Raw genomic sequence first — 27,045 nt, 5'->3', positions numbered from 1 at the left:
GGATATTACAGTTTTTAATGTCCCGTTGGTAGGATAACCGTAATCTTAGGTCATCCAATTTGTTATCCAATGATTGAAGATTGGCTAATAGGATTGATGGAAGAGGCAGTTTACTCGCTCGCCGTCGGATCCTTACAAGGCACCCCGATCTACGTCCACGATATCTCCGTCTCTTCCTCACGCGAATGACGGGGATTTGGGCCTTGTCGGGTGTCTGTATGATATCCTTTGCGGCCGCCTCGTTGAAGAAAAAATCTTCGTCCAATACGAGGTGAGTAATCGCTGTCCTGATATCCAGAAGCTCTTTTTGGTTATAAGAGACGATGGCAGAAACATTATGTACAAAATAAATTACAAATAACGCGGAAAAACACACATAATAGTACAAATGCTACGGCGCTGTGAGGGGAACGGCACCTCCGTACCTTCAGGCTCTGATCAGTCCCTACACCCAAACGAGGGCACTGCGTTCATCCACCTCTGGCCTGCTGGCTCCCCTACCTCTGCGGAAGCATAGTTCCCGCTCAGCCCAGTCAAAACTGTTCGCTGCTCTGGCACCCCAATGGTGGAACAAGCTCCCTCACGACGCCAGGACAGCGGAGTCACTCACCACCTTCCGGAGACATTTGAAACCCCACCTCTTTAAGGAATACCTGGGATAGGATAAAGTAATCCTTCTACCCCCCCCCCCCCCCCCCCATTTACTCCAACCCCCCCACAAAAAAAATAAAAAATAAAAATCATTGTAAAGTGGTTATCCCACTGGCTATAAGGTGAATGCACCTATTTGTAAGTCGCTCTGGATAAGAGCGTCTGCTAAATGACGTAAATGTAAATGTAAATGTAAATGGTTAGAGGGCTGTAAAACGGCAGCCATCTTCTCCGGCGCTGTCTACAAGACAAGATACCCTCCAATATAACAGGCTATTGTGCAATAAACAAGGAGAGGACATCACATTTCAAGCTTTTTATGATTTAGATTAGTTGTTTTGATATGATTAGCAATACAATTTAAATGCTCCTGACCACAATACTGTATTGTGTTTTTCTAAATTGTAGCTTAGCTCATAAAGGGAATTGCGTTGACTGTTTCCTTGGCTCCTTACTAGAACACCACAACAGACTGGGTGAACCAGGAGTGTTGAGCAAGCCAGGCCAGCTCTGTATTGACTTATCAGTTACACTGAGCGAGCCCCTGGAAAACCACACATCAACACTGGGAAAACATTTGAAAACATTGGCCCACACGCAACATTTGGGATAAAGTGACATTCTTAGGTTTATCTGTGGAAAGTAATGCAGACAGACTCAGTAAACTTGCCGTTGTCAGTGACTTTGAGCAGCCGGAGCATAGCAGGCGAGTTGTTATTGTAAGAACCGTGTTGGTTCAAAGGTTAAGGAATGGAGCTGGAAAAACACATTGAACATATATGCTTTGAGTCAATCACATACACTGACAAGACATGGGGCCATGAGCTATGGACCAGTTATATAGTGAGGGCAATTTTGTAGTTAGTTCGTTTTTTCTCTTAGTAGCTGATTCATAGACAGAACATACACTACATGACCAAAAGTATGTGGACACCTGCTCATCGAACATCTCATTCCAAAATCATCGGCATTAATATGGAGTTGGTCCCCCCTTTGCTGCTATAACAGTCTCTACTCTTCTGGGAAGGCTTTCCACTAGATGTTGGAACTTTGCTGCGGGGACTTGCTTCCATTCAGCCACAAGAGCATTAGTGAGGTCGGGCACTGATGTTGGGAGATTAGGCCTGGCTCACAGTCGTCGTTCCAATTCATCTCAAAGGTGTTCGATGGGGTTGAGGTCAGGGCTCTGTGCAGGCCAACCAAGTTCTTCGACACAGATTTCGACAAACCACGTTTCCACTTCACAATAACAGCACTTACAGTTGACTGGGGCCGCTCTAGCAAGGCAGAAATTTGACGAACTGACTTGTTGGAAAGATGGCATCCTATGACGGTGCCACGTTGAAAGTCACTGAGCTCTTTAACAATGCCATTCTATTGCCAATATTTGTCTATGGAGATTGCATGGCTGTGTGCTCGATTTTATACACCTGTCAGCAACGGGTGTGGCTGAAATAGCCGAATCCACTAATTTGAGTCCACATAATTTTGTATACAGTTGAAGTTGGAAGTTTACATACACTTAGGTTGGAGTCATTAAAACTTGTTTTTCAACCACTCCACAAATTTCTTGTTAACAAACTATAGTTTTGGCAAGTCGGTTAGGATATCTACTTTGTGCATGACACAAGTAATTTTTCCCACAATTGTTTACAGACAGATTATTTCACTTATAATTCACTGTATCACAATTCCAGTGGGTCAGAAGTTTACATACACTAAGTTGACTGTGCCTTTAAACAGCTTGGAAAATTCCAGAAAATGATGTCATGGCTTTAGAAGCTTCTGATAGGCTAATTGAGTCAATTGGAGGTGTACCTGTGGATGTTTTTCAAGGCCTACCTTCAAACTCAGTGCCTCTTTGCTTGACATCATGGGAAAATCAAAAGAAATCAGCCAAGACCTCAGTTTTTTTTTATAGACCTCCACAAGCTGGTTCATCCTTGAGAGCAATTTCCAAACGCCTGAAGGTACCGCGTTCATCTGTACAAACAATAGTATGCAAGTATAAACACCATGGGACCACGCAGCCGTCATACCGCTCAGGAAGGAGACGCGTTCTGTCTCCTAGAGATGAATGTACTTTGGTGCAAATCAATCCCAGAACAACAGCAAAGGGCCTTGTGAAGATGCTGGAGGAAACAGGTACAAAATATCTATATCCACAGTAAAACAAGTCCTATATCGACATAACCTGAAAGGCCACTCAGCAAGGAAGAAGCCACTGCTCCAAAACCGCCATAAAAAAGCCAGACTACGGTTTGCAACTGTACATGGGGACAAAGATCATACTTTTTGGAGAAATGTCCTCTGTTTTGATAAAACAAAAATATAACTGTTTGGCCATAATGACTATCGTTATGTTTGGAGGAAAAAGGGGGCTGCTTGCAAGCCGAAGAACACCATCCCAACAGTGAAGCACGGGGGTGGCAGCATCATGCTGTGGGGGTGCTTTGCTGCAGGAGGGACTGGTGCACTTCACAAAATAGATGGCATCATGAGGAAGGAAAATTATGTGGATATATTGAAGCAACATCTCAAGACATCAGTCACGAAGTTAAAGCTTGGTCGCAAATGGGTCTTCCAAATGGACAATGACCCCAAGCATACTTCCAAAGTTGTGGCAAAATGGCTTAAGGACAACATAGTCAAGGTATTGGAGTGGCCATCACAAAGCCCTGACCTCAATCCTATAGAAAATGATTGGGCAGAACTGAAAAAGCGTGTGCGAGCAAGGAGGCCTACAAACCTGACTCAGTTACAACAGCTCTGTCAGGAGAAATGGGCCAAAATTCACCCAACTTATTGTGGGAAGCTTGTGGAAGGCTACCCGAAACGTTTGACCCATGTTAAACAATTTAAAAGCGACGCTACCAAATACTAATAGAGTGTATGTAAACTTCTGACCCACTGGGAATGTGATGAAAGAAATAAAAGCTGACATAAATCATTCTCTCTACTATTATTCTGACATTTCACATTCTTAAAATAAAGAGGTGATCCTAACTGACCTAAGACAGGGAATTTTTACTAGGATTAAATGTCAGGAATTGTGAAAAACTGAGTGTATTTGGCTAAGGTGTATGTAAACTTCTGACTTCAACTGTATATCGTGTAACCTACATCCACTTGGACCATGGTGGTCCTGATTTGAAAGGTGATTTGAAAGGTGACTTGAGGATTTCGTTGAGCGACAAACGACATGCTTATCAAGGACATGACGTGGCATCCCGGAATGCCAGCATTCCAGAATCTTGGCCTAATTCCTACATCACACACGCACATCAACAAAGTTAATGTATTTTGTACATCAATAATGTTTGTTTATTACAAAATCTGAAATAACCCAACTTTACACTGTACAAGATACAACGTTGTTTACAGCTGTAGTAGTCATTTATTTACAAAAGTCTGCGTATCAAAGTGATGTGCTAAAAAGGCATTTTTCAATCACTGTAAGCTTTTATAGAAGTAAGGCAAAATACTTGAATCTTGATGTATTTACATTTTTGCAGATCAAGTGAAATTCGTCATCTCTCTATCTAATGGTCAGGTTTAAAGTCTACAGCATAGGAGGTGGAAACACTGTGATTCTACAGCTGCCACAGAGGTTGCTAAGTCTGTACGTATTTGCAGAATACTGTTTTGTGTGTGTGTGTGTGTGTTTGTGTGTCTGTGATTCATGCAGGGGTGCATGTCTGTGTGTGTGTGTGTGTGTAGGTGCGAGCATGCATACGTAAGTGTTGGTGGTTGTGTGTAAGATATACAGAATGTATATATTACTACCGTTAATACTACAGTGACTGCTCCAGGTTTGGCATTAACTAAAGTTCTATAGCGCACATCAGGGACTCAGGGATGAGGGCATCGCTCTGTGGGTCAAAGCCAACGTACCTTACCCAATGCCTCTTTTACCGACCTCACTGTCACTTCAAAGCCTTGGCCACAGCCTGCTGCGTGTATAGCCGACACAGTACACACACTCCCACACATAATCCCTATCAGAGCAGAGCAATGGACGAATAACAAGCCTTGATCAATACACTAGCTCAACAAGGTCATGGATGCAAACAAAGCTACGTCTGACTGTGTGTGTTGCACCTGGTTCCCTACATTAGAAATAACACTAAGTGAATTACCCTTATCTAAAACCAGACAATTCTGGTTCTAAACAGTCTTACTAAACAGCCATGTTTATTTGTTTGGATCCATGAGACTTAAAATATGTAATATGAAGTAAACCATATATCTTGCCTATTGAGTGTTTAACCTCCCTGACCATGACTTGCTTTAGAAAGCCAGACACCTAGACGCCAGTAGTGCGCCTGTTGTGAAGGATGAAGTACTAAACCACAGGATCTTGCTTTGGTTTACACTCGAGGGGGAACCAGACCAGCACTAACAGGTCATGCACTACTAAAGACGTTGTGTCAAAAGCCTTTTGAGATGTTGAGAACTCTTTGAATGTATAAAAATTGTATTTGTGCTATTTCGTTTAAGATTTAAGGTCGAACACCCACATGCATACACACATATAAATACTTGTGTATGAATACACATTTGCATGCATAGCGTACGTACAGTAAACAGAATAAAAGTAGCCTACATAGAAATGTTATTACACCTTGAAGGATGGAATGTATCCTTGGCATAATTAGAGAAGAAGACATAAAAAAGTTCAGTCTTCTTATGTGGATAATACTGGGCTGTACTTTGTGCATGTCCCCCTGTTGGGAGTGTACACACACAGACGGACAACACACTATCACCTGGCTGCCACACTCACTCATACTCCTGGTAATGTCACGAAGAGCCTGATGTTCCAATGCTGGAAGCCTGAATTCTTCAGTTGATTGTGTTTGGTTGCAAACAGTGGCAAGTCACTATTTATGTAACAACAAACTCAATCAAGTCTGCAGGTTGATTGCAATCGTGATTTTATTGTGCAGCCATCCTTGGTGTGATTGTCCAGTTGTCCAGTCTGACCATCCTCAGAGCCAGGTAACTCCTGGAGGAGCATCCCTCCATTGTGCAGTGGGCTGTCCCAGTATCCCAGTGTCCCATTTACCCACAGGAGACCCTGGTACAGTCTATAGTGGGACCCCCAATGACTCCTGACGGATGTGATAGCCCAGGACCGGGAGGTCCGGAACTCGTTTACAACAGTGCAGCACTTCTCTCCACCTCCCTACACCGCCACTTCTTTCACCCGTTCCACCACCACTCCTCCCACATCGACATCTGTCTCCTCTTCTTCATCCTCCTCTCCCAGAGTGGGCACGCAGGGTGAGGGCAAGCATGGCATGGGGTGGATGCTGACACTTACACTGGGGCTAGAGCTGCTGTTACCCATGCCACCGAGGCTAACCATGCTGGCGCGAACTGTGAAGCTGGCGACAGAGTTGACACTGCCCAGTTTGGTGGGAACGCTGGCCTTGCCGCAGGAGTGGGCGCGGCGGTTCAGGCTGGCAGAGCGCACCACGGAGGAGGTGGTGGCGCAGCCCGCACTGTGGACCTTGCCCTCCAGGAAGTAGGTGAGCATCTCACCCTTACCCTTCACGCTGACCTTCCCCCGGCACACCAGGTCATAGTTATCCCCCAGGATACGGTACACATCCTCTGTTACCTGGGGGAGGAAGGGAGGGAGTGCGAGAGAGAGAGAGAGAGAGAGAGAGAGAGGTTAAACCACTGTCATACAATGAGATTTACTCACCAACACCAATCTACTCAGGGCCAATCCTCAAGACTCAAACATAACTCATAATTGAATACGGTACCTGTATCTTGCCAGGGACTCCGGTGCTGTCCATGCGGCTGGCCACGTTCACTGTGTTACCCCAGATATCATACTGAGGCCTCCTAGCCCCGATCACCCCTGCCACCACCGGACCCACGTTGATACCCACTCTCAAGACAAAGTCGTTGTATGACTGGTAGTTGATTTCATCCAGCACATCAAACATCTCAATAGCATAGTCTGCCACTGTGCTCAGGTGATCATAGACAGATCTTTTGTCCTGTAGAAAGGAGAAAGGAAGTAAAACATATATTATATGTCATAATCACATTCATTCATTGTCCTTGTTATTTTCATCTTTTTTTTATTTAACAAACACACACACACACACACACACACACACACACACACACACACACACACCTTTGTTCCGATGGTCGGGACTAGACCCACTGCTGCCATATACGTGCTGCCAATGGTTTTGATTTTCTCAATGTCCTTATAGCAATCTTTATCCATGAGCTGTGGAAAAAGAAACAAGATTCACACCTATACACAGAAGAATAGAACACATTCTAATGTTAATCCCCCAGTTAACTGTAGCAGCCGAAAGGGCGTCACCTCGTCAAAATCAGCAATGATTTCATTGAGTAGTCTCAGACACTCTACTCCCATGTTGTTCCCATCCAGCTCAATGTAGAAGTCATTGAAGTTGGGGATGGAAGCAAACAGCACTCCGACTTGGGCATAGGACTGGTAATACAGATCCTATAGAAGAACAGATAGTCATCCTTAAACTATACATATGACAAGGTATCGTTAATCCTATTAGACTTTGAGGGGTTATATCCTTTATGAAACATCAATGCCATCTATCCGTCTATCCGCCCGTCCGTCCGTCCATCCATAGGACTCACCATGTTTCTGGGGTTGGACAGGAGGAAGTGTTGTGCCACGTGAGCAGGAAGCAGGTTGAAAAGAATCCGCCTGTTGTCCAGCTTGACCTTCTCCATGCCATCCCTCTCCTCCTCTGCCTGACAACACATACACACACACGCACCCACAAATACCATACACCAATTTGAATAAAACTGGAACATTATATTCACCCCACAGTACAACTCAAGCCTGCAGTTCAATGCTCTTCCCACAAGGTGTCAGTAAAAGCTCTAAATGTACACCAGGACTGAGGCGCTGTGTTAGCCTGACGTTGTGGATAAGGAGCACTAGGTAGAATCAATAGCTATCAATAGCTAAAGGTCCAAACCATATAATTAAGAATTAGAATACTATATAGTAATGTAATAGGATATCTATGGTCCAAATCTAAAGCCAAACCCTACTAGAGGCTATAACTGTCCTACCAGCTGAGTGGCTCTCTCCTGACCAACCATACCAATATTAGCGTTGTTCTATCGTAACCAACAATACCAATATCAGCTTTGTCCTATCCTAACCAACCATACCAATATTAGCGTTGTCCTATCATAACCAACAATACCAATATCAGCCTTGTCCTATCCTAACCAACCATGCCAATATTAGTATTGTCCCATTGTAACCAACCATGCCAATATCAGCCTTGTCTTATCGTAACCAACCATGCCAATAGCCTGGCACATGGCAGCCAAAAGCATCCAAATATGCCAATTTCCTTAAAACCCAATAGTTGACTTGGCATGGTATGGTCACAACAGAAGGCTGGATGATAGAGTAAACTTAGCATGGTTTCATAAGCTAGCTAGATCTATGCATAGGACAAGAGAGATGCACAAGGCCCTGAAACACACAGAGACACACACACACAAACACACCTGTGTGGCCCAAAGGAAGTCCAGTCGTAGTTTGAGGTCCAGTTGTCTGGAGTGGAGGGCCAGGGCACTGATGAACAGTAGCAGGGACAGGATGGGCTCATAGCCCCGGATCTGGAGATTAGACCCTCCACTGTGGGACAAACCAATAGAGACATCAGCAACATATACAAAAGGACTGTACCACATCATTAATTAAAAGGGGAGTTGAAGTATATGGAGAGACCCCCCTCCATCCCCACAGAGATATAACACTATGGATCCCCCACTGTGGGAGAAACCAACAGAGAAGTCAGCAATATAAGTAGGTACACAGTAGGACTGTACCACATCATAAATTAATAGGGGAAGTAGGGAGATGTAGAGAGACCCACCCACTGTGGGAACAGACCAACAGAGACGTCAGCAACATAATACAGTAGGACGGTACCACATCATTAATAAAAGGAGGAGTGGGTGACCAGATAAATACAGTGGGGAGTACAACTTCACAGGCGTGATGTGGAGAGACCCCCCACTTTTTGAGAACCAACTTTGATGGTGATGTCAGCAACAACCCCAGGAAAACACGGACAGGGGGACTTAAACCAGTAGTGAGTTAACAGCATTCATTCAGCACGGATATAGTATTTAGGGAAAATAATGCCCCTCTAGAGAACAATGAGTCGTTTTCTATCTCAATGATATCAAAGTATTCCAGCGTTATACAGTAAGCCATCTGTTTGTTGCTATACAGTGGGTCTGTGCTCTGAGCTGCACTAGGGCCTAGGTTCTGAGCAGGAGTACCTAACATGCTTGCCTGAATCAAGCACAAGCACTTATCTATTTTTACTTATCTATTTCTTTACTTAACACTTATTTTTCTTAAAACTGCATTGTTGGTTAACGGCTTGTAAGTAAGCATTTCACTGTAAGGTCTACACCTGTTGTATTCAGCACATGTGGCAAATACAATTTGATTTGATTTGAAGCACACATTGTTGGCTCAGCCTTTTGATTTAGAGTTCATGAGCATGTACTGTGTGTGTCCTCATCAAAGAGCTCCAATGAGAGTGTGTAGGCCGAGGATAAGAAAAGACTCCTCTTCTCCACACGTCCCCACAAAATGTAAATGTCCCTGTGACTGTTGTTTGTTTGTTCCCACTCCAGATCGAACCAAGAGGAAACTGTGGCTGACACTACTGCCATGTATAATCTGAAGGCTGTATCTTTAGGCCTGACAGTGGGAGGAAGATGGGTGTGTTTGTTAATTTTTTCGATTTCATCCTGCTTACTGTGTACTTGTTTCTATACATATGGTGTGTGTCGGTCCTCTCTCTCGCCCGGCAGTGTATGTGCGCCAGTGTGTGTATTGGTTAGGGATGTCACGATTCACCAATACGCATTGCTCCACAGTTCAAATGTTTAAGATACGACTGCTTCTGCGCTGCAACCTGGTCTCAGAGCATTTCGTATTATTCTGTAGGTAAATCCGAGACACTCCATTTAGTATGATATGACACACAGAAGGGTATAGACACATGCATGCGCACACATTGTGATATTGTTGTATGGTGGTATTAAACATTTCGTATTGTAGATAGGTAGTGGTGTAATAATGTCATATGATGTACTGTTTTATATTTTGTTTTATATGTAATGTAAGTGCTTTAATATGTTTGGACCCCAGGAAGAGTAGCTGCTGCCTTGGCAGCAGCTAATGGGGATCCCTAATAAATACAAATACAAATGTTATGTTTTGTATGGACCCCAAACCGATCCAAATGTGGTATGCATCGGTCAGAAAATGTATTCAAACGTTATGAATCATCGATTATTATTTTTTTGTGGCTCATATTAGTTTCTTTCGACCTTCCGAAAAAAGCTCATATTTTGTGACAACTGATGCGTCCTTTCCTTCAGTGTCGAACTGCATGTAACTATGTTGACAGTCATTGATCTACATGTCATTTTGAATGCCGAGAACAACCCCAGGGAATATCAGTAGCCTAGTCAAACTGTGCACTGTGCCAGCTTCGTACGCTGACCAAGCGAGGAGGTAGGCGGCCTGTTCCTGATCTTGCAAATCTGCGCGGCACCTTCAGCATTCAAATGCTAAAATGGCTTGCATGATATTAGGATTTATTAGTTAAGTGACAACCTATGTAATTTGATAGGTTATTGTTATCTATGCGCTGTTAAAATTTTTGTTTTATTGTGTTTTTTTTAAAAGTAAGCTAATGGAGACACAACTCACATCTGTCTATATCCTACCTGCTGAACGGGGCTTACAATCAATTTTATTTTGATGGTTCAGGTTCACCATCAGCAATCGTTTTGGTAGTTTTGCTTTAAACAATCAGTATATATGATAATTTTTATAGGTAGAATGGAGAATGAATGTGTTTATGCAACAAATGTTAGTGCATCGAATCGTATTGCATCGAACCGAATCGCATCGAATCGTTCTCTAATCAAACCGAATCGCACTGAATCATTTCAAACTAAAACGTATCGTTCCTGTATCGTATTGGAGCCCATGTATCTAGATACGTATCGAATCGTCTTGAAAGGGAAAGATACACATCCCTAGTACGTGTGTGTGTCCTCTCTCACCCAACAGTATGTGTGTCTGATTAGTCTTCTCTCTTACCTTGCGGTGCGTCTAAATCCGCTGAGCTCCAGCACAGTGACATACAGCACCCCCAGGAGGAGCAACAGCGCCATCTTTGGCATCCAGGAGACGCGCAGGAACAGTGCCAGTGTCAGCGTGCCCACAACGCACGACAGGAAGGCGTAGCGGGCACCGTCGCACGGCAGCTCCATCATGGTATGGTTGAAACTGCGTAGCGGGCCTGCGTCGATGTTGATGATTGAGCTGTTGGAGTGGTGGTCACTGCCCCACAGCCACGGCATGCAGCCCACCTGGGAGAAAAAGATAGGAGAGGAGATGAAAGGAGAGGAGAGGAGTGAGTATGGCAAATGCTAATGCCTCTCAAGCAGTAATTCAAAGGTTGGGTCCTTGCATATTTGATTGACATGACATTTACATTAATGAGTTCAAGTGTATTGCAATGAATATGAGTGTTGGTGGTTTCGTGCCATGATGTTAACCCTACTTACCACACAGGCCTGGGCTACAGCATAGATTAAGAGCACTATGAGAACACACAGAACAGTACGGATCTGAATGGTGAGGCACCCTGGAAAACACTGAGAGAGAGAGAGAGAGAGAGAGAGAGAGAGAGAGAGAGAGAGAGAGAGAGAGAGAGAGAGAGAAAGAGATTAAGGAGGAAAGGGGAGGGAGAGTTGTAAGAATTTGAATTTGAAAAGACACTTAATTTATATAATATTACCTGAGGGGTTTGGGGAAGTTGGAAAAAGTCAAACTGTCAACCTCAACAAAAGCTGAAATTAATAGACTTAGCATTGAGTTTGAAGGCAAACAGTGTGATTTACAAAATGTTCTGAAGGCCATTGACATCAACTTACATACAGCAGATTCCCATCATAGACTACCGGTACTTATGAAAATATAATAGAATATTTGCCGATGTCAGACATTTTTTTTTATATTTGCTCAATTAAACTTACCAGTGCTAACTTATCACAAATTACTTATAGCTTGGGCCAAGAGTTTCTTGTGACCACTTGACCTACCCAAGGAAAACTACTTACAGCTAATGAGCCAGTCAGAAAAGTGAGTGAGTGAAGAAGTAAAATAACATGTTAAATCAGATGGTGACCAAGGCATCAAGCAGACATTTACCTGTAATTTAGTGACATGCAGGTACATGATACAAACTATTAGGAAACAGATGCAGAAGACCAATAGGACCAGAACCACTGTTCCCCTGGTGACAGCAGCAGGAGAGAGGAGGAAGAAAGTGGAAGAAAGAGGGGAGAGAGAGAGGAGACAAATAAGAGGGAGAGTTAGTGGTCCTCTGTAGCTCAATTGGTAGAACATGGCGCTTGTAACGCCAGGGTAGTGGGTTCGATCCCTGGGACCACCCATACGTAAAAATGTATGCACACATGACTGTAAGTCGCTTTGGATAAAAGCGTCTGCTAAATGGCATATTACAGTGGGGAAAAAAAGTATTTAATCAGCCACCAATTGTGCAAGTTCTCCCACTTAAAAATATGAGAGAGGCCTGTAATTTTCATCATAGGTACACGTCAACTATGACAGACAAATTGAGGAAAAAAAATCCAGAAAATCACATTGTAGGATTTTTAATGAATTTATTTGCAAATTATGGTGGAAAATAAGTATTTGGTCACCTACAAACAAGCAAGATTTCTGGCTCTCACAGACCTGTAACAACTTCTTTAAGAGGCTCCTCTGTCCTCCACTCGTTACCTGTATTAATGGCACCTGTTTGAACTTGTTATCAGTATAAAAGACACCTGTCCACAACCTCAAACACAAACACTCCAAACTCCACTATGGCCAAGACCAAAGAGCTGTCAAAGGACACCAGAAACAAAATTGTAGACCTGCACCAGGCTGGGAAGACTGAATCTGCAATAGGTAAGCAGCTTGGTTTGAAGAAATCAACTGTGGGAGCAATTATTAGGAAATGGAAGACATACAAGACCACTGATAATCTCCCTCGATCTGGGGCTCCACGCAAGATCTCACCCCGTGGGGTCAAAATGATCACAAGAACAGTGAGCAAAAATCCCAGAACCACACGGGGGGACCTAGTGAATGACCTGCAGAGAGCTGGGACCAAAGTAACAAAGCCTACCATCAGTAACACACTATGCCGCCAGGGACTCAAATCCTGCAGTGCAAGACGTGTCCCCCTGCTTAAGCCAGTACATGTCCAGGCCCGTCTGAAGTTTGCTAGAGTGCATTTGGATGATCCAGAAGAGGATTGGGAGAATGTCATATGGTCAGATGAAACCAAATTATAACCTTTTGGTAAAAACTCAACTCGTCGTGTTTGGAGGACAAAGAATGCTGAGTTGCATCCAAAGAACACCATACCTAGTGTGAAGCATGGGGGTGGAAACATCATGCTTTGGGGCTGTTTTTCTGCAAAGGGACCAGGACGACTGATCCGTGTAAAGGAAAGAATGAATGGGGCCATGTATCGTGAGATTTTGAGTGAAAACCTCCTTCCATCAGCAAGGGCATTGAAGATGAAACGTGGCTGGGTCTTTCAGCATGACAATGATCCCAAACACACCGCCCGGGCAACGAAGGAGTGGCTTCGTAAGAAGCATTTCAAGGTCCTGGAGTGGCCTAGCCAGTCTCCAGATCTCAACCCCATAGAAAATCTTTGGAGGGAGTTGAAAGTCCGTGTCGCCCAGCGACAGCCCCAAAACATCACTGCTCTAGAGGAGATCTGCATGGAGGAATGGGCCAAAATACCAGCAACAGTGTGTGAAAACCTTGTGAAGACTTACAGAAAACGTTTGACCTGTGTCATTGCCAACAAAGGGTATATAACAAAGTATTGAGAAACTTTTGTTATTGACAAATACTTATTTTCCACCATAATTAGCAAATAAATTCATTAAAAATCCTACAATGTGATTTTCTGGAATTTTGTTTCTCATTTTGTCTGTCATAGTTGACATGTACCTATGATGAAAATTGCAGGCCTCTCATCTTTTTAAGTGGGAGAACTTGCACAATTGGTGGCTGACTAAATACTTTTTTCCCCCACTGTATATATTATTATTATTAGTGGACAGAGCCTGTTGTAAGTCAACTCAAAAGGCAGCAGATCAAAAGAGAAGAGTGAGATGGGGGTGGAGGCTCACTTATTTTTGTTTATTTTCCTATTTGTTAACTCTGTAATATGATCATAATGATCAATAATTTGTATTTATGTACCTTTTTAAAAAAGTTTTTTATTTTTGAGTGGCAGCCCAGAGGTGAATACGAGTTATATTAATTTGTATATTGTACCTGTAACCCCCCCACCCCCCCCCGCACATAAAAAAAAGGACAAAATAAATAAACATTTGGTCACAAAAATAAATAAATCATACAGTAAAATGAAAGAGAGAAAGAGGGAACGAGAGCTACAGAGAGAGCTACAGAGAGAGAGTGTTGCTGTCAGACATCATATAGTAAAATGAAAGAGAGAGATAGAGGGAGAGAGAGCGAGCTACAGAATGTGTTGCTGTCAGATATCCTCTAATAATCTAATACATAATGTGGTAGGATGATATCCTCTAATAATCTAATACATACTGTGTTAGGATGATATCCTGTAATAATCTAATACATACTGTGGTAGGATGATGTCCTCTAATAATCTAATACATACTGTGGTAGAATGATATCCTCTAATCATCTAATACATACTGTGGTAGGATGATATCCACTAATCATCTAATACATACTGTGGTAGGATGATATCCACTAATCATCTAATACATACTGTGGTAGGATGATATCCACTAATAATCTAATACATACTGTGGTAGGATGATATCCACTAATCATCTAATACATACTGTGGTAGGATGATATCCACTAATAATCTAATACATACTGTGGGATGATGAGAAAGTAGACAAGGCCGAACAAGGCAGCTAGGATTAGAGAGAGGACTACAGCACTGGTGAAGTACTCATCATGGAGCTGGTGGTACTGTCAGAGAAACCAGAGAGATGGATTTTTCAGATATATGCAAAACAATTAATAAAGCAGACAAGGATGCAATGTCTATGAAAGAGTCTGATTCAAAAGTAATTGTGCATGTGTGTGTGTGTGTGTGTGTGTGTGTGTGTGTGTGTGTGTGTGTGTGTGTGTGTGTGTGTGTGTGTGTGTGTGTGTGTATACATATATACACTACCAGTCAAAAGTTTGGGCACACCTACTCATTCAAGGGTTTTTCTTTATTTTTACTATTTTCTACATTGTAGAATAATAGTGAAGACATTAAAACTATGAAATAACACATATGGAATCATGTAGTAACCAAAAGAGTGTTAAATAAATCAATATATTTTATATTTGAGATTCTTCAAAGTAGCCACCCTTTGCCTTGATGACAGCTTTGCACACTCTTGGCATTCTCTCAACCAGCTTCATGAGGAATGCTTTTCCAACAGTCTTAAAGGAGTTCCCACATATGCTGAGCACTTGTTGGCTGCTTTTCCGTCACTCTGCAGTCCAACTCATCCCAAACAATCTCAATTGGGTTGAAGTCGGGTGATTGTGGAGACCAGGTCATCTGATGCAGCACTCAATCACTCTCCTTCTTGGTCAAATAGCCCTTACACAGCCTGAAGGTGTGTTGGGTCACTGTCCTGTTGAAAAACATATGATAGTCCCACAAACCAGATGGGATGGCATGTCGCTGCAGAATGCTGTGGTAGCCATGCTGGTTAAGTGTGCCTTGAATTCTAAACAAATCACTGACAGTGCCACCAGCAAAGCACGCCCACACCATCACACCTCCTCCTCCATGCTTCACAGTGGGAAACACACATGCGGAGATCATCCGTTCATCTACTCCGCGTCTCACAAAGACACGGCCATTGGAATCAACAATCTCAAATTTGGACTCATCAGACCAAAGGACAGATTTCCACCGGTCTAATGTCGTGTTTCTTGGCCCAAGCAAGTCTCTTCATTTTATTGGTGTCCTTTAGTAGTGGTTTCTTTGCAGCAATTCGACCATGAAAGCCTGAATCACGCAGTCTCCTCTGAACAGTTGATGTTGAGATGTGTCTGTTACTTGAACTCTGTGAAGCATTTATTTGTGCTGCAATTTCTGATTGGCTAAAACGCATCAACCTTTAACAAGGCACACCTGTTAATTGAAATGCATTCCAGGTGACTACGTCATGAAGCTGGTTGAGAGAATGCCAAGAGTGTGCAAAGCCGTCATCAAGGGAAAAAAGTATTTGATCCCCTGCTGATTTTGTACGTTTGCCCACTGACAAAGACATGATCAGTCTATAATTGTAATGGTAGGTTTATTTCAACAGTGAGAGACAGAATAACAACAAAAAACCTCCCCTCTGCAAAACATGACTTAGTACTTGGTGGCAAAACCCTTGTTGGCAATCACAGAGGTCAGACGTTTCTTGTAGTTGGCCACCAGGTTTACACACATCTCAGGAGGGATTTTGTCCCACTCCTCTTTGCAGATCTTCTCCAAGTCATTAAGGTTTCGAGGCTGATGTTTGGCAACTCGAACCTTCAGCTCCCTCCACAGATTTTCTATGGGATTAAGGTCTGGAGACTGGCTAGGCCACTCCAGGACCTTAATGTGCTTCTTCTTGAGCCACTCCTTTGTTGCCTTGGCCGTGTGTTTTGGGTCATTGTCATTCTGGAATACCCACCCACTACCCATTTTCAATGCCCTGGCTCAGGGGAGGAGGTTCTCACCCAAGATTTGACGGTACATGGCCCCGTCCATCGTCCCTTTGATGCGGTGAAGTTGTCCTGTCCCCTTAGCAGAAAAACACCCCCAAAGCATAATGTTTTCACCTCCATGTTTGACGGTGGGGATGGTGTTCTTGGGGTCATAGGCAGCATTCCTCCTCCTCCAAACACGGCGAGTTGAGTTGACGCCAAAGAGCTGGATTTTGGTCTCATCTGACCACAACACTTTCACCCAGTTCTCCTCTGAATCATTCAGATGTTCATTGGCAAACTTCAGACGGGCATGTATATGTGCTTTCTTGAGCAGGGGGACCTTGTGGGCGCTGCAGGATTTCAGTCCTTCACGGTGTAGTGTGTTACCAATTGTTTTCTTGGTGACTATGGTCCCAGCTGCCTTGAGATCATTGACAAGATCCTCCCGTGTAGTTCTGGGCTGATTCCTCACCGTTCTCATGATCATTGCAACTCCACGAGGTGAGATCTTGCATGGAGCCCCAGGCCGAGGGAGATTGACAGTTATTTTGTGTTTCTTCCATTTGCGAATAATCGCACCAACTGTTGTCACCTTCTCACCAAGCTGCTTGCTGATGGTCTTGTAGCCCATTCCAGCCTTGTGTAGGTCTACAATCTTGTCCCTGACATCCTTGGAGAGCTCTTTGTTCTTGGCCATGGTGGAGAGTTTGGAATCTGATTGATTGATTGCTTCTGTGGACAGGTGTCTTTTATGCAGGTAACAAACTGAGATTAGGAGCACTCCCTTTAAGAGTGTGCTCCTAATCTCAGCTCGTTACCTGTATAAAAAGACACCTGGGAGCCAGAAATATTTCTGATTGAGAGGGGGTAAAATACTTATTTCCCTCATTAAAATGCAAATCAATTTCTAACATTTTTGACATGCGTTTTTCTGGATTTTGTTGTTGTTATTCTGTCTCTTACTGTTCAAATAAACCTACCATTAAAATTATAGACTGATCATGTCTTTGTCAGTGGGCAAACGTACAAAATCAGCAGGGGATCAAATACTTTTTTCCCTCACTGTATATGTTGTAAGTGTAGTACAGTCACTCACCCTCTGCTCGCGCTCAGAGCACTTGTACATCAGTGTAAGGAAGTTGAGGTCAGCTGTGTCCGACTCTGTCTGCCTCGCCTCGATCAGACGACCAATGTAGCGGTTGACCCGCGTGCCCGGGCTGGCCTGGGTCACGTTAGCTGACACCGATGTCCGGTTCCGCAGCTTATCTGGAGCCGTCCGTAGGGCCCTCCGCTGTGGCACAGCATTGTGGGAAACGGAGTCCTGACTTAACTACGTTCAGAGGGTTTGATACCAGCTGTTCAAAACAATGGGGCATGGAGGAAAAATACTACTGGGCTTTTACTGTCTATTGTTGAGGATCACTGTGGGGTAGAGACAGTTTATACTTAACTGCATTTAGGTATGTTTGTGACGATACCAGTATTGCAATATCGCAATATCGCAATATTCGATTTTCCATGCCAAAAAAGAAAACACAAAGCAGGAGAAAGTCTTTGGTCCTTTGAAAACCTACTTTATGTAAAATCATGTGTGCAATAGCTTGGAAAATAAACAAATGTGACTCTGGATGACAACATAATAATGTTTGTTTCAAACATTAGGGCTTTTTTCCTCAATAAATTAAATCTACCTCATGTTTTGTTTCCTTGCCATGATACTTCTGAGCATCACGATACTGGTATTGTGACAACCCTATTTAGCACGTACAGTTGAAGTCGGAAGTTTACATACACTTAGGTTGGAGTCATTAAAACTTGTTTTTCAACCACTCCACAAATTTCTTGTTAACAAACTATAGTTTTGGCAAGTCGGTTAGGACATCTACTTTGTGCATGACACAAGTCATTTTACCAACAATTGTTTACAGACAGATTATTTCACTTATAATTCACTGTATCACAATTCCAGTTGGTCAGAAGTTTACATACACTAAGTTGACTGTGCCTTTAAACAGCTTTGTAAAATTCCAGAAAATTATGTTATGGCTTTAGAAGCTTCTGATAGGCTAATTGACATCATTTGAGTATGAAAATGTATGCACTCACTAACTGTAAGTCGCTCTGGATAAGAGCGTCTGCTAAAATGTAAAAGAAAATTGGAGGTGTACCTGTGGATGTATTTCAAGGCCTACCTTCAAACACAGTGCCGCTTTTCTTGACATCATGGGAAAATCAAAAGAAATCAGCCAAGACCTTAGAAAAAAAATCGTAGAGCTCCACAAGTCTGGTTCATCCTTGGGAGCCATTTCCAAACCTCTGAAGGTACAACGTTCATCTGTACAAACAATAGTATGCAAGTATAAACACCATGGGACCACGCAGCCGTCATACCGCTCAAGAAGGAGACGCATTCTGTCTCCTAGAGATGAACGTACTTTGGTGCGAAAAGTGCAAATCAATCCCAGAACAACAGCAAAGGACCTTGTGAAGATGCTGGAGGAAACAGGTACAAAATTATCTATATCCACAGTAAAACAAGTCCTATATCGACATAACCTGAAAGACCACTCAGCAAGGAAGAAGCCACTGCTCCAAAACCACCATAAAAAAGCCAGACTACAGTTTGCAACTGCACATTGGGACAAAGATTGTACTTTTTGGAGAAATGTCCTCTGGTCTGATGAAACAAGAACTGTTTGGCCATAATGACCATTGTTATGTTTGGAGGAAAAAGGGGGAGCTTGCAAGCCAAAGAACACCATCCGAACCGTGAATCACGGGGGTGGCAGCATCATGCTGTGGGGGTGCTTTGCTGCAGGAGGGACTGGTGCACTTCACAAAATAGATGGCATCATGAGGAAGGAAAATTATGTGGATATATTGAAGCAACATCTCAAGACATCAGTCACGAAGTTAAAGCTTGGTCGCAAATGGGTCTTCCAAATGGACAATGACCCCAAGCATACTTCCAAAGTTGTGGCAAAATGGCTTAAGGACAACAAAGTCAAGGTATTGGAGTGGCCATCACAAAGCCCTGTCCTCAATCCTATAGAAAATGTGTGGGCAGAGCTGAAAAAGCGTGTGGGAGCAAGGAGGTCTACCAACCTGACTTAGTTACACCAGCTCTGTCAGGAGGAATGGGCCAAAATTCACCCAATTTATTGTGGGAAGCTTGTGGAAGGCTACCTGAAACGTTTGACCCAAGTTAAACAATTTAAAGGCAATGCTACCAAATACGAATTGAGTGTATGTAAACTTCTGACCTACTGGGAATGTGATGAAATAAATAAAAGCTGAAATAAATCATTCTCGCTACTATTATTCTGATATTTCACATTCTTAAAATAAAGTGGTGATCCTAACTGACCTAAGACAGGGAATTTTTACTAGGATTAAATGTCAGGAATTGTGAAAAACTGAGTTTAAATGTATTTGGCTAAGGTGTATGTAAACTTCCGACTTCAACTGTATATCACAAACCATTCAACAACAATATTGACCATGGAGTAAGAAGAGGTTTGTTCTAGTAGTACTCAAAACTAAAACGTGAATAAGGGCAATGAAACAAAGTCAATCATTGTGGTTGACTTGACTTCACATTAGTCAATAAGTGACATCAACATAATAAATGCTTAACTTCACACAACAAACAAAAAATCCATTATTCCATCTACAGTTAACATTCATTATTCACTCTACAGGTAACATTCAGTATTCACTCTACAGGTAACATTCAGTATTCACTCTACAGGTAACATTCAGTATTCACTCTACAGGTAACATTAATTCTCTGACCCAACTAAACACCCTTTCCTTAAGTGTCCATCGGAAGTGAGCATCATTATTGTACACTACGCTATGTGGGGCAGTAGAGCAGAAGCAGTGATTTAACGCCAAAGAGAATGAGGATACGTCCCAAATGGCACCCTATTCCCTTCGTAGTGCACTATATAGGGAATAGGGTGCCATTTGGGATGAAGCCTGAGTGAGTCTTCCTGGATAAAGGTAGAAAGTCAGTGAGCTGTACAGACTAAAGCCCATCAGTATAACAGTGTGAGAGCCAGTTGGTAGGCGAGGAGTGGCTGAAGAGAGTAGCTTCATAATGAGGACAGGGGGGAGACAGAGCGAATGAGGAATGTTGAGGAAGGTTAACACACACCCCACTGAATTCATCCTCATCATCCTTCATCCTTTAACACCCCTCACGTTCTGTTGGTTGTTTTGGAGGTGTGTGTTCATTGTTTATGCTAATGAGTGTTTATATGTCTGTGTTAAAAGCCTGTCTCTCACCCCTTTCCTCTCCTGTCTTTCTCTCGCTCTCTCTAGTCTCTCTCTTCAGTTTCTCCCTCTCTCTCCCACACTCTCTATTTGTCTCTCTCTCTCTTTTTATCTCTTTATCTCTCTCTCTTTGTCTCTCTCTCTCTCTTTGTTTCTCTATCTCCCACTCTAATATATTCACCACAGGATGTGAACTTCTGCATATGACCCAATCGTTTGGAGATGGTCTGGGGAGCATAGGACACTCATCACATCACACACCCACGCCTGCACTGAGCGCACTCATCCTTTCTCTCCTTCCTCCTCTCCCGTCACCCTCTATCTCTCTCTCTCTACTTCTCTCCCTGAGTCTGTGTCATTTCCGACAGCCTGGAGAGAGTGTGTGTGTGGCCTGAATCTTAATCTCTCATTCTGTGTCGAGTATATTTACACTGTCCTTTTCCACTCCTGTGTATTATCTTGTCTATGTCTACATGCTTTCATCCAGGGTTATCACGAAGCAAACGGAAACAGTTTCAAACTCAGTTAGAGATGATCGTATTAACTTTACATAGTCACAGCTCTATGACATATTACATAAGTGTAGAGGTAGGTGAGTGTACCAAGTTTCATGCTTTTATCTGAAAGTGCGAGATTATTTTGGTTCTTATCCGCTGAACTACACCTCCTTTTTCCACACACACCCACACAGACCTGAGCATCTGCATTTAAATACCCTGAGCCAGAGTTGAACTGTAGCCAGACCTCAGGATTTCTTCACAAGAATAGCAGGTCAAGTAAACACACTGACACTTAGCCAGATTACCAGAGGATTTGAAAGTAAGCTGATGAAGGTCAACTAAGTCTGGGTGGCTGGTACTCCTCATTGAGGACACACACACTTGCACGCACACACACCCGCACGCTTGCACACACATACACACACACACACACACGCGCATACAACGCCTCTCCCTCTCTACATTCCCTTACACAACACACACACACACACACACACACACACAATACACACGCACATGCATGTACACACACATGAACACATTTCATGTATACACATACAACTTCTCTGTCTCTACACTCCCTTACATAACACACACACAAAGCCCTTACCTTGTCACCATCCTCACAGTTCATGGCATTTGAGAAGGGTATCTCGGCCTTGAACATCTTCCTACAGTGCATGAGCTGCACCAGCAAGTAGCACACCGTCTTAAACTTCATCTTTTTGGCAGGCTTTATATCCGACAGAATCAATCCTGGGAATATCTGTCAACAAACAAGCAGTGAGAGCAGGGGTTAAAATACACACTATGATACAGTAGATACACTTCAGTAGATATGGTTTCACCCCAGATTACAGTACACAAACACAAACACAAACACATGCAAACAACTCTCCCTGTGGCGTCTCTTCTCTCTCTCTTCTCTTAGATGAAGTAGAGCTGTCGGCTCGTCTATTAAGAGGATTAACCAAGTGTGTGTCTTAAATGGCACCCTATTTCCTATTTAGTGCAATTGTTCAAAATTGGTGCACTTCATAGAGAGCCATTTGGGCCACAACCTTAGTCAAGTGTCCCACATCTGACAGAGGAGGAGAGTAGAAGAAGACAGGGTGGTTGAACGGCCTTCTGAGACACTGTGACACTACTGTGAAGGTTCATATAAGGATCCACATACATATACTCTTACATAATGTGATAAAAGTGTACAATTGCTAAAGAAAGTCGTACACTCATCTCTCCTTGCTTGTGGATTTATTAACCAACGTTCCGGCTGAAGAGCCTTGACTGTTTCATTTATCTTCCATTAGTCAGCAGTCTCAGCACCTCACCAGACTGTGCATTGTTCATTTCTTTACAGTGTGCCAGTAGAATAGCCAAGCAGCACATGATAAATGCACAGGCGTCAGGCATTAGGAAGTCAGCCCCTCTCTCCAGACCTAATAAAGTCTGCAAGGCGAGGATAGGGTAGGGTAGGAGAAGGAGATAGCAGGAGAGGAGATAGATAGATCCCGACGAACAGTCTTGTACTGACGTTGCTTCTAAAGTTTGGAACTCGGTAGTGAGTGTTGCAACCGAGGACAGACGATCTTTACGTGCTTCAGCACTCGGCGGTCCCGTTCTGTGAGCTTGTGTAGCCTACCACTTCGCGGCTGAGCCGTTGTTGCTCCTAGACGTTTCCAATTCACAATAACATCACTTACAGTTGGCCGGGGCAGCTCTAGCAGGGCAGAAACTTGACGAACTGACTTGTTGGAAAGGTGGCATCCTATGACGGTGCCACGTTGAAAGTCACTGAACTCTTCAGCCAATGTTTGTCTATGGAGATTGCATGGCTGTGTGCTCGATGTTATACACCTGTCAGCAACGGGTGTGGCTGAAATAGCCAAGTCCACTAATTTGAAGGGGTGACCACATACTTTTGTATATATAGTACAGACAGACAGACAGACAGACAGACAGACAGACAGACAGACAGACAGACAGGCAGACGGGCAGGCGGGCAGACGGGCAGGCGGGCAGGCGGGCAGGCAGGCGGGCAGGCAGGCGGACAGGCAGGCAGATAGATATATAGTGAGGTAAAAAAGTATTTGATCCCCTGCTGATTTTGTACGTTTGCCCACTGACAAAGACATGATCAGTCTATAATTTTAAATGGTAGGTTTATTTGAACAGTGAGAGACAGAATAACAACAACAAAATCCAGAAAAACGCATGTCAAAAATGTTATAAATTGATTTGCATTTTAATGAGGGAAATAAGTATTTGACCCCCTCTCAATCAGAAAGATTTCTAGCTCCCAGGTGTCTTTTATACAGCTAACAAGCTGAGATTAGGAGCACACTCTTAAAGGCAGTGCTCCTAATCTCAGTTTGTTACCTGTATAAAAGACACCTGTCCACAGAAGCAATCAATCAATCAGATTCCAAACTCTCCACCATGGCCAAGACCAAAGAGCTCTCCAAGGATGTCAGGGACAAGATTGTAGACCTACACAAAGCTGGAATGGGCTACAAGATCGTCGCCAAGCAGCTTGGTGAGGAGGTGACAACAGTTGGTGCGATTATTCGCAAATGGAAGAAACACAAAATAACTGTCAATCTCCCTCGGCCTGGGGCTCCATGCAAGATCTCACCTCGTGGAGTTGCAATGATCATGAGAACGGTGAGGAATCAGCCCAGAACTACACGGGAGGATCTTGTCAATGATCACAAGGCAGCTGGGACCATAGTCACCAAGAAAACAATTGGTAACACACTACGCCGTGAAGGACTGAAATCCTGCAGCGCCCGCAAGGTCCCCCTGCTCAAGAAAGCACATATACAGGGCAGTCTGAAGTTTGCCAATGAACATCTGAATGATTCAGAGGAGAACTGGGTGAAAGTGTTGTGGTCAGATGAGACCAAAATCGAGCTCTTTGGCATCAACTCAACTCGCCGTGTTTGGAGGAGGAGGAATGCTCCCTATGACCCCAAGAACACCATACCCACCGTCAAACATGGAGGTGGAAACATTATGCTTTGGGGGTGTTTTTCTGCTAAGGGGACAGGACAACTTCACCGCATCAAAGGGACGATGGACGAGGCCATGTACCATCAAATCTTGGGTGAGAACCTCCTTCCCTCAGCCAGGGCATTGAAAATGTGTCGTGGATGGGTATTCCAGCATGACAATGACCCAAAACACACGGCCAAGGCAACAAAGGAGTGGCTCAAGAAGAAGCACATTAAAGGTCCTGGAGTGGCCTAGCCAGTCTCCAGACCTTAATCCCATAGAATATCTGTGGAGGGAGCTGAAGGTTCGAGTTGCCAAACGTCAGCCTCGAAACCTTAATGACTTGGAGAAGATCTGCAAAGAGGAGTGGAACAAAATCCCTCCTGAGATGTGTGCAAACCTGCTGGCCAACTACCTCATTAAAATGCAAATGAATTTGTAACATTTTTGAAATGCGTTTTTCTGGATTTTTTTGTTGTTATTCTGACTCTCACTGTTCAAATAAACCTACCATTAAAATTATAGAGTGATCATGTCTTTGTCAGTGGGCAAACGTACAAAATCTGCAAGGGATCAAATACTTTTTTCCCCTCACTGTGTGTATATATATATATATACACATTTGGAGTAATGACAGATTGTGAGGGTATGGAGCGTTGGGTAGTGTGTGTGTGTGTGTGTGTGTGTGTGTGTGTGTGCATGCGTGTGTTGCTGCCACAGGCTGTTGACAAGACAGTGTCAAACATGAGGCCGAACATCAGCAAGACTGTAGGGGAACCCATCTGATCTGAACAACCCTTCCAACGTGAGTGAGTGACAACTCACGTACCTAACACTTTCTAGTATACACACAGCATATTGAACATGTAGACCTACAGTACTACAGCACTAAAGTACTGTCTTTCCAGACCTATTCAATCTCACCTTAAGATGAAAACGCACTCTAATGAGAGGTTAAGTCTTTTTTCAATCTGGACTCCATTTTACCAGGTAGTCCTATTAAAATGTTTTATCTGTCCTAGCTTCTGGCAGTCACACTACAGTATGCCAAGGTTATGTTCAGTTCATGTATGTATTTCCAAGTACATCCACTGTTATATCGAGTACTGTATATGTTCAAGTATGCTCAAGGTTATGTCCCATACTGTATTTCCTAGTACAACTAAGTATGTCTAGTATAATAATGTATTATTAATTTGGTGGGTGCTTATATTTGTCCTATTTCACACATGTACAATTTATACACATGTGAATTAGAAATGTATTTTTTGCATATCCCAGCTCCCCCTGAGACAACCTCAGAGAGTGTGGTCACGGCTAGGGTCAGCCATTATCAATGGCGACCCTGGAGCAATTAGGGTTTAGTGCCTTGCTCAAGGGTACATCGACAGATGTTTCACCTTGTCGGCTCGGGGATTCCAACTAACGACCTTTCGGTTACTGACCCAATGCTCTAACCACTAGGCTACGTGCTGCCAAAAATGCGAGTTCCGATACCGGGAGTTGAACCTGGGCCGCCTGGGTAAAAACCAGGAATCCTAACGTCTAGATTACTGCTAGCTAGTAGGCTTACTTCATGTTAAGCAGATGTCATCACTGAACCTATGTGAACTCCTATAAGAACAAATGAGATCTACAGTGGGGAAAAAAAGTATTTAGTCAGCCACCAATTGTGCAAGTTCTCCCACTTAAAAAGATGAAAGAGGCCTGTAATTTTCATCATAGGTACACGTCAACTATGACAGACAAAATGAGGAAAAAAAATCCAGAAAATCACATTGTAGGATTTTTAATGAATTTATTTGCATAGTTGACGTGTACCTATGATGAAAATTACAGGCCTCTCTCATCTTTTTAAGTGGGTTGGTGGGATAAGTATTTGGTCAATAACAAAAGTTTCTCAATACTTTGTTATATACCCTTTGTTGGCAATGACACAGGTCAAACGTTTTCTGTAAGTCTTCACAAGGTTTTCACACACTGTTGCTGGTATTTTGGCCCATTCCTCCATGCAGATCTCCTCTAGAGCAGTGATGTTTTGGGTCTGTCGCTGGGCAACACGGACTTTCTCCTCCCTCCAAAGATTTTCTATGGGGTTGAGATCTAGAGACTGGCTAGGCCACTCCAGGACCTTAAAATGCTTCTTACGAAGCCACTCCTTCGTTGCCCGGGCGGTGTGTTTGGGATCATTGTCATGCTGAAAGACCCAGCCACGTTTCATCTTCAATGCCCTTGCTGATGGAAGGAGGTTTTCACTCAAAATCTCACGATACATGGCCCCATTCATTCTTTCCTTTACACGGATTAGTCGTCCTGGTCCCTTTGCAGAAAAACAGCCCCAAAGCATGATGTTTCCACCCCCATGCTTCACAGTAGGTATGGTGTTCTTTGGATGCAACTCAGCATTCTTTGTCCTCCAAACACGACGAGTTGAGTTTTTACCAAAAAGTTCTATTTTGGTTTCATCTGACCATATGACATTCTCCCAATCCTCTTCTGGATCATCCAAATGCACTCTAGCAAACTTCAGACGGGCCTGGACATGTACTGGCTTAAGCAGGGGGACACGTCTGGCACTGCAGGATTTGATTCCCTGGCGGCGTAGTGTGTTACTGATGGTAGGCTTTGTTACTTTGGTCCCAGCTCTCTGCAGGTCATTCACTAGGTCCCCCCGTGTGGTTCTGGGATTTTTTCTCACCGTTCTTGTGATCATTTTGACCCCACGGGGTGAGATCTTGCGTGGAGCCCCAGATCGAGGGA

General features: G+C 43.4%; 1 protein-coding gene across 1 annotated transcript in view; it reads right to left on the bottom strand.

The window, feature by feature from the left end:
• Window positions 1–5,839: 5,839 nt before the first annotated feature.
• LOC311098715 (adenylate cyclase type 1-like) overlaps window positions 5,840–27,045 on the bottom strand; it is a gene marked incomplete at both ends in the record, with an annotated part of 77,503 nt that continues 56,297 nt past the window's right edge. Inside the window, 12 exons of the mRNA XM_084139253.1 lie at window positions 5,840–6,277; window positions 6,429–6,668; window positions 6,812–6,910; window positions 7,010–7,156; window positions 7,306–7,422; window positions 8,203–8,332; window positions 10,832–11,103; window positions 11,302–11,391; window positions 11,948–12,032; window positions 14,697–14,794; window positions 17,610–17,804; window positions 21,902–22,057. Of these exons, the coding sequence (XP_083995379.1) occupies window positions 5,840–6,277; window positions 6,429–6,668; window positions 6,812–6,910; window positions 7,010–7,156; window positions 7,306–7,422; window positions 8,203–8,332; window positions 10,832–11,103; window positions 11,302–11,391; window positions 11,948–12,032; window positions 14,697–14,794; window positions 17,610–17,804; window positions 21,902–22,057 (2,067 nt within the window). The remainder of the gene's footprint in view (window positions 6,278–6,428; window positions 6,669–6,811; window positions 6,911–7,009; window positions 7,157–7,305; window positions 7,423–8,202; window positions 8,333–10,831; window positions 11,104–11,301; window positions 11,392–11,947; window positions 12,033–14,696; window positions 14,795–17,609; window positions 17,805–21,901; window positions 22,058–27,045) is intronic.

The sequence above is a fragment of the Coregonus lavaretus genome (assembly GCF_964263955.1).
Source record: "Coregonus lavaretus genome assembly, chromosome: 23".
Classification (NCBI taxonomy): Eukaryota; Metazoa; Chordata; class Actinopteri; order Salmoniformes; family Salmonidae; genus Coregonus; species Coregonus lavaretus.
Note: the sequence above shows the minus strand (reverse complement) of the source record. Positions and strands in the feature narration are given on the sequence as shown.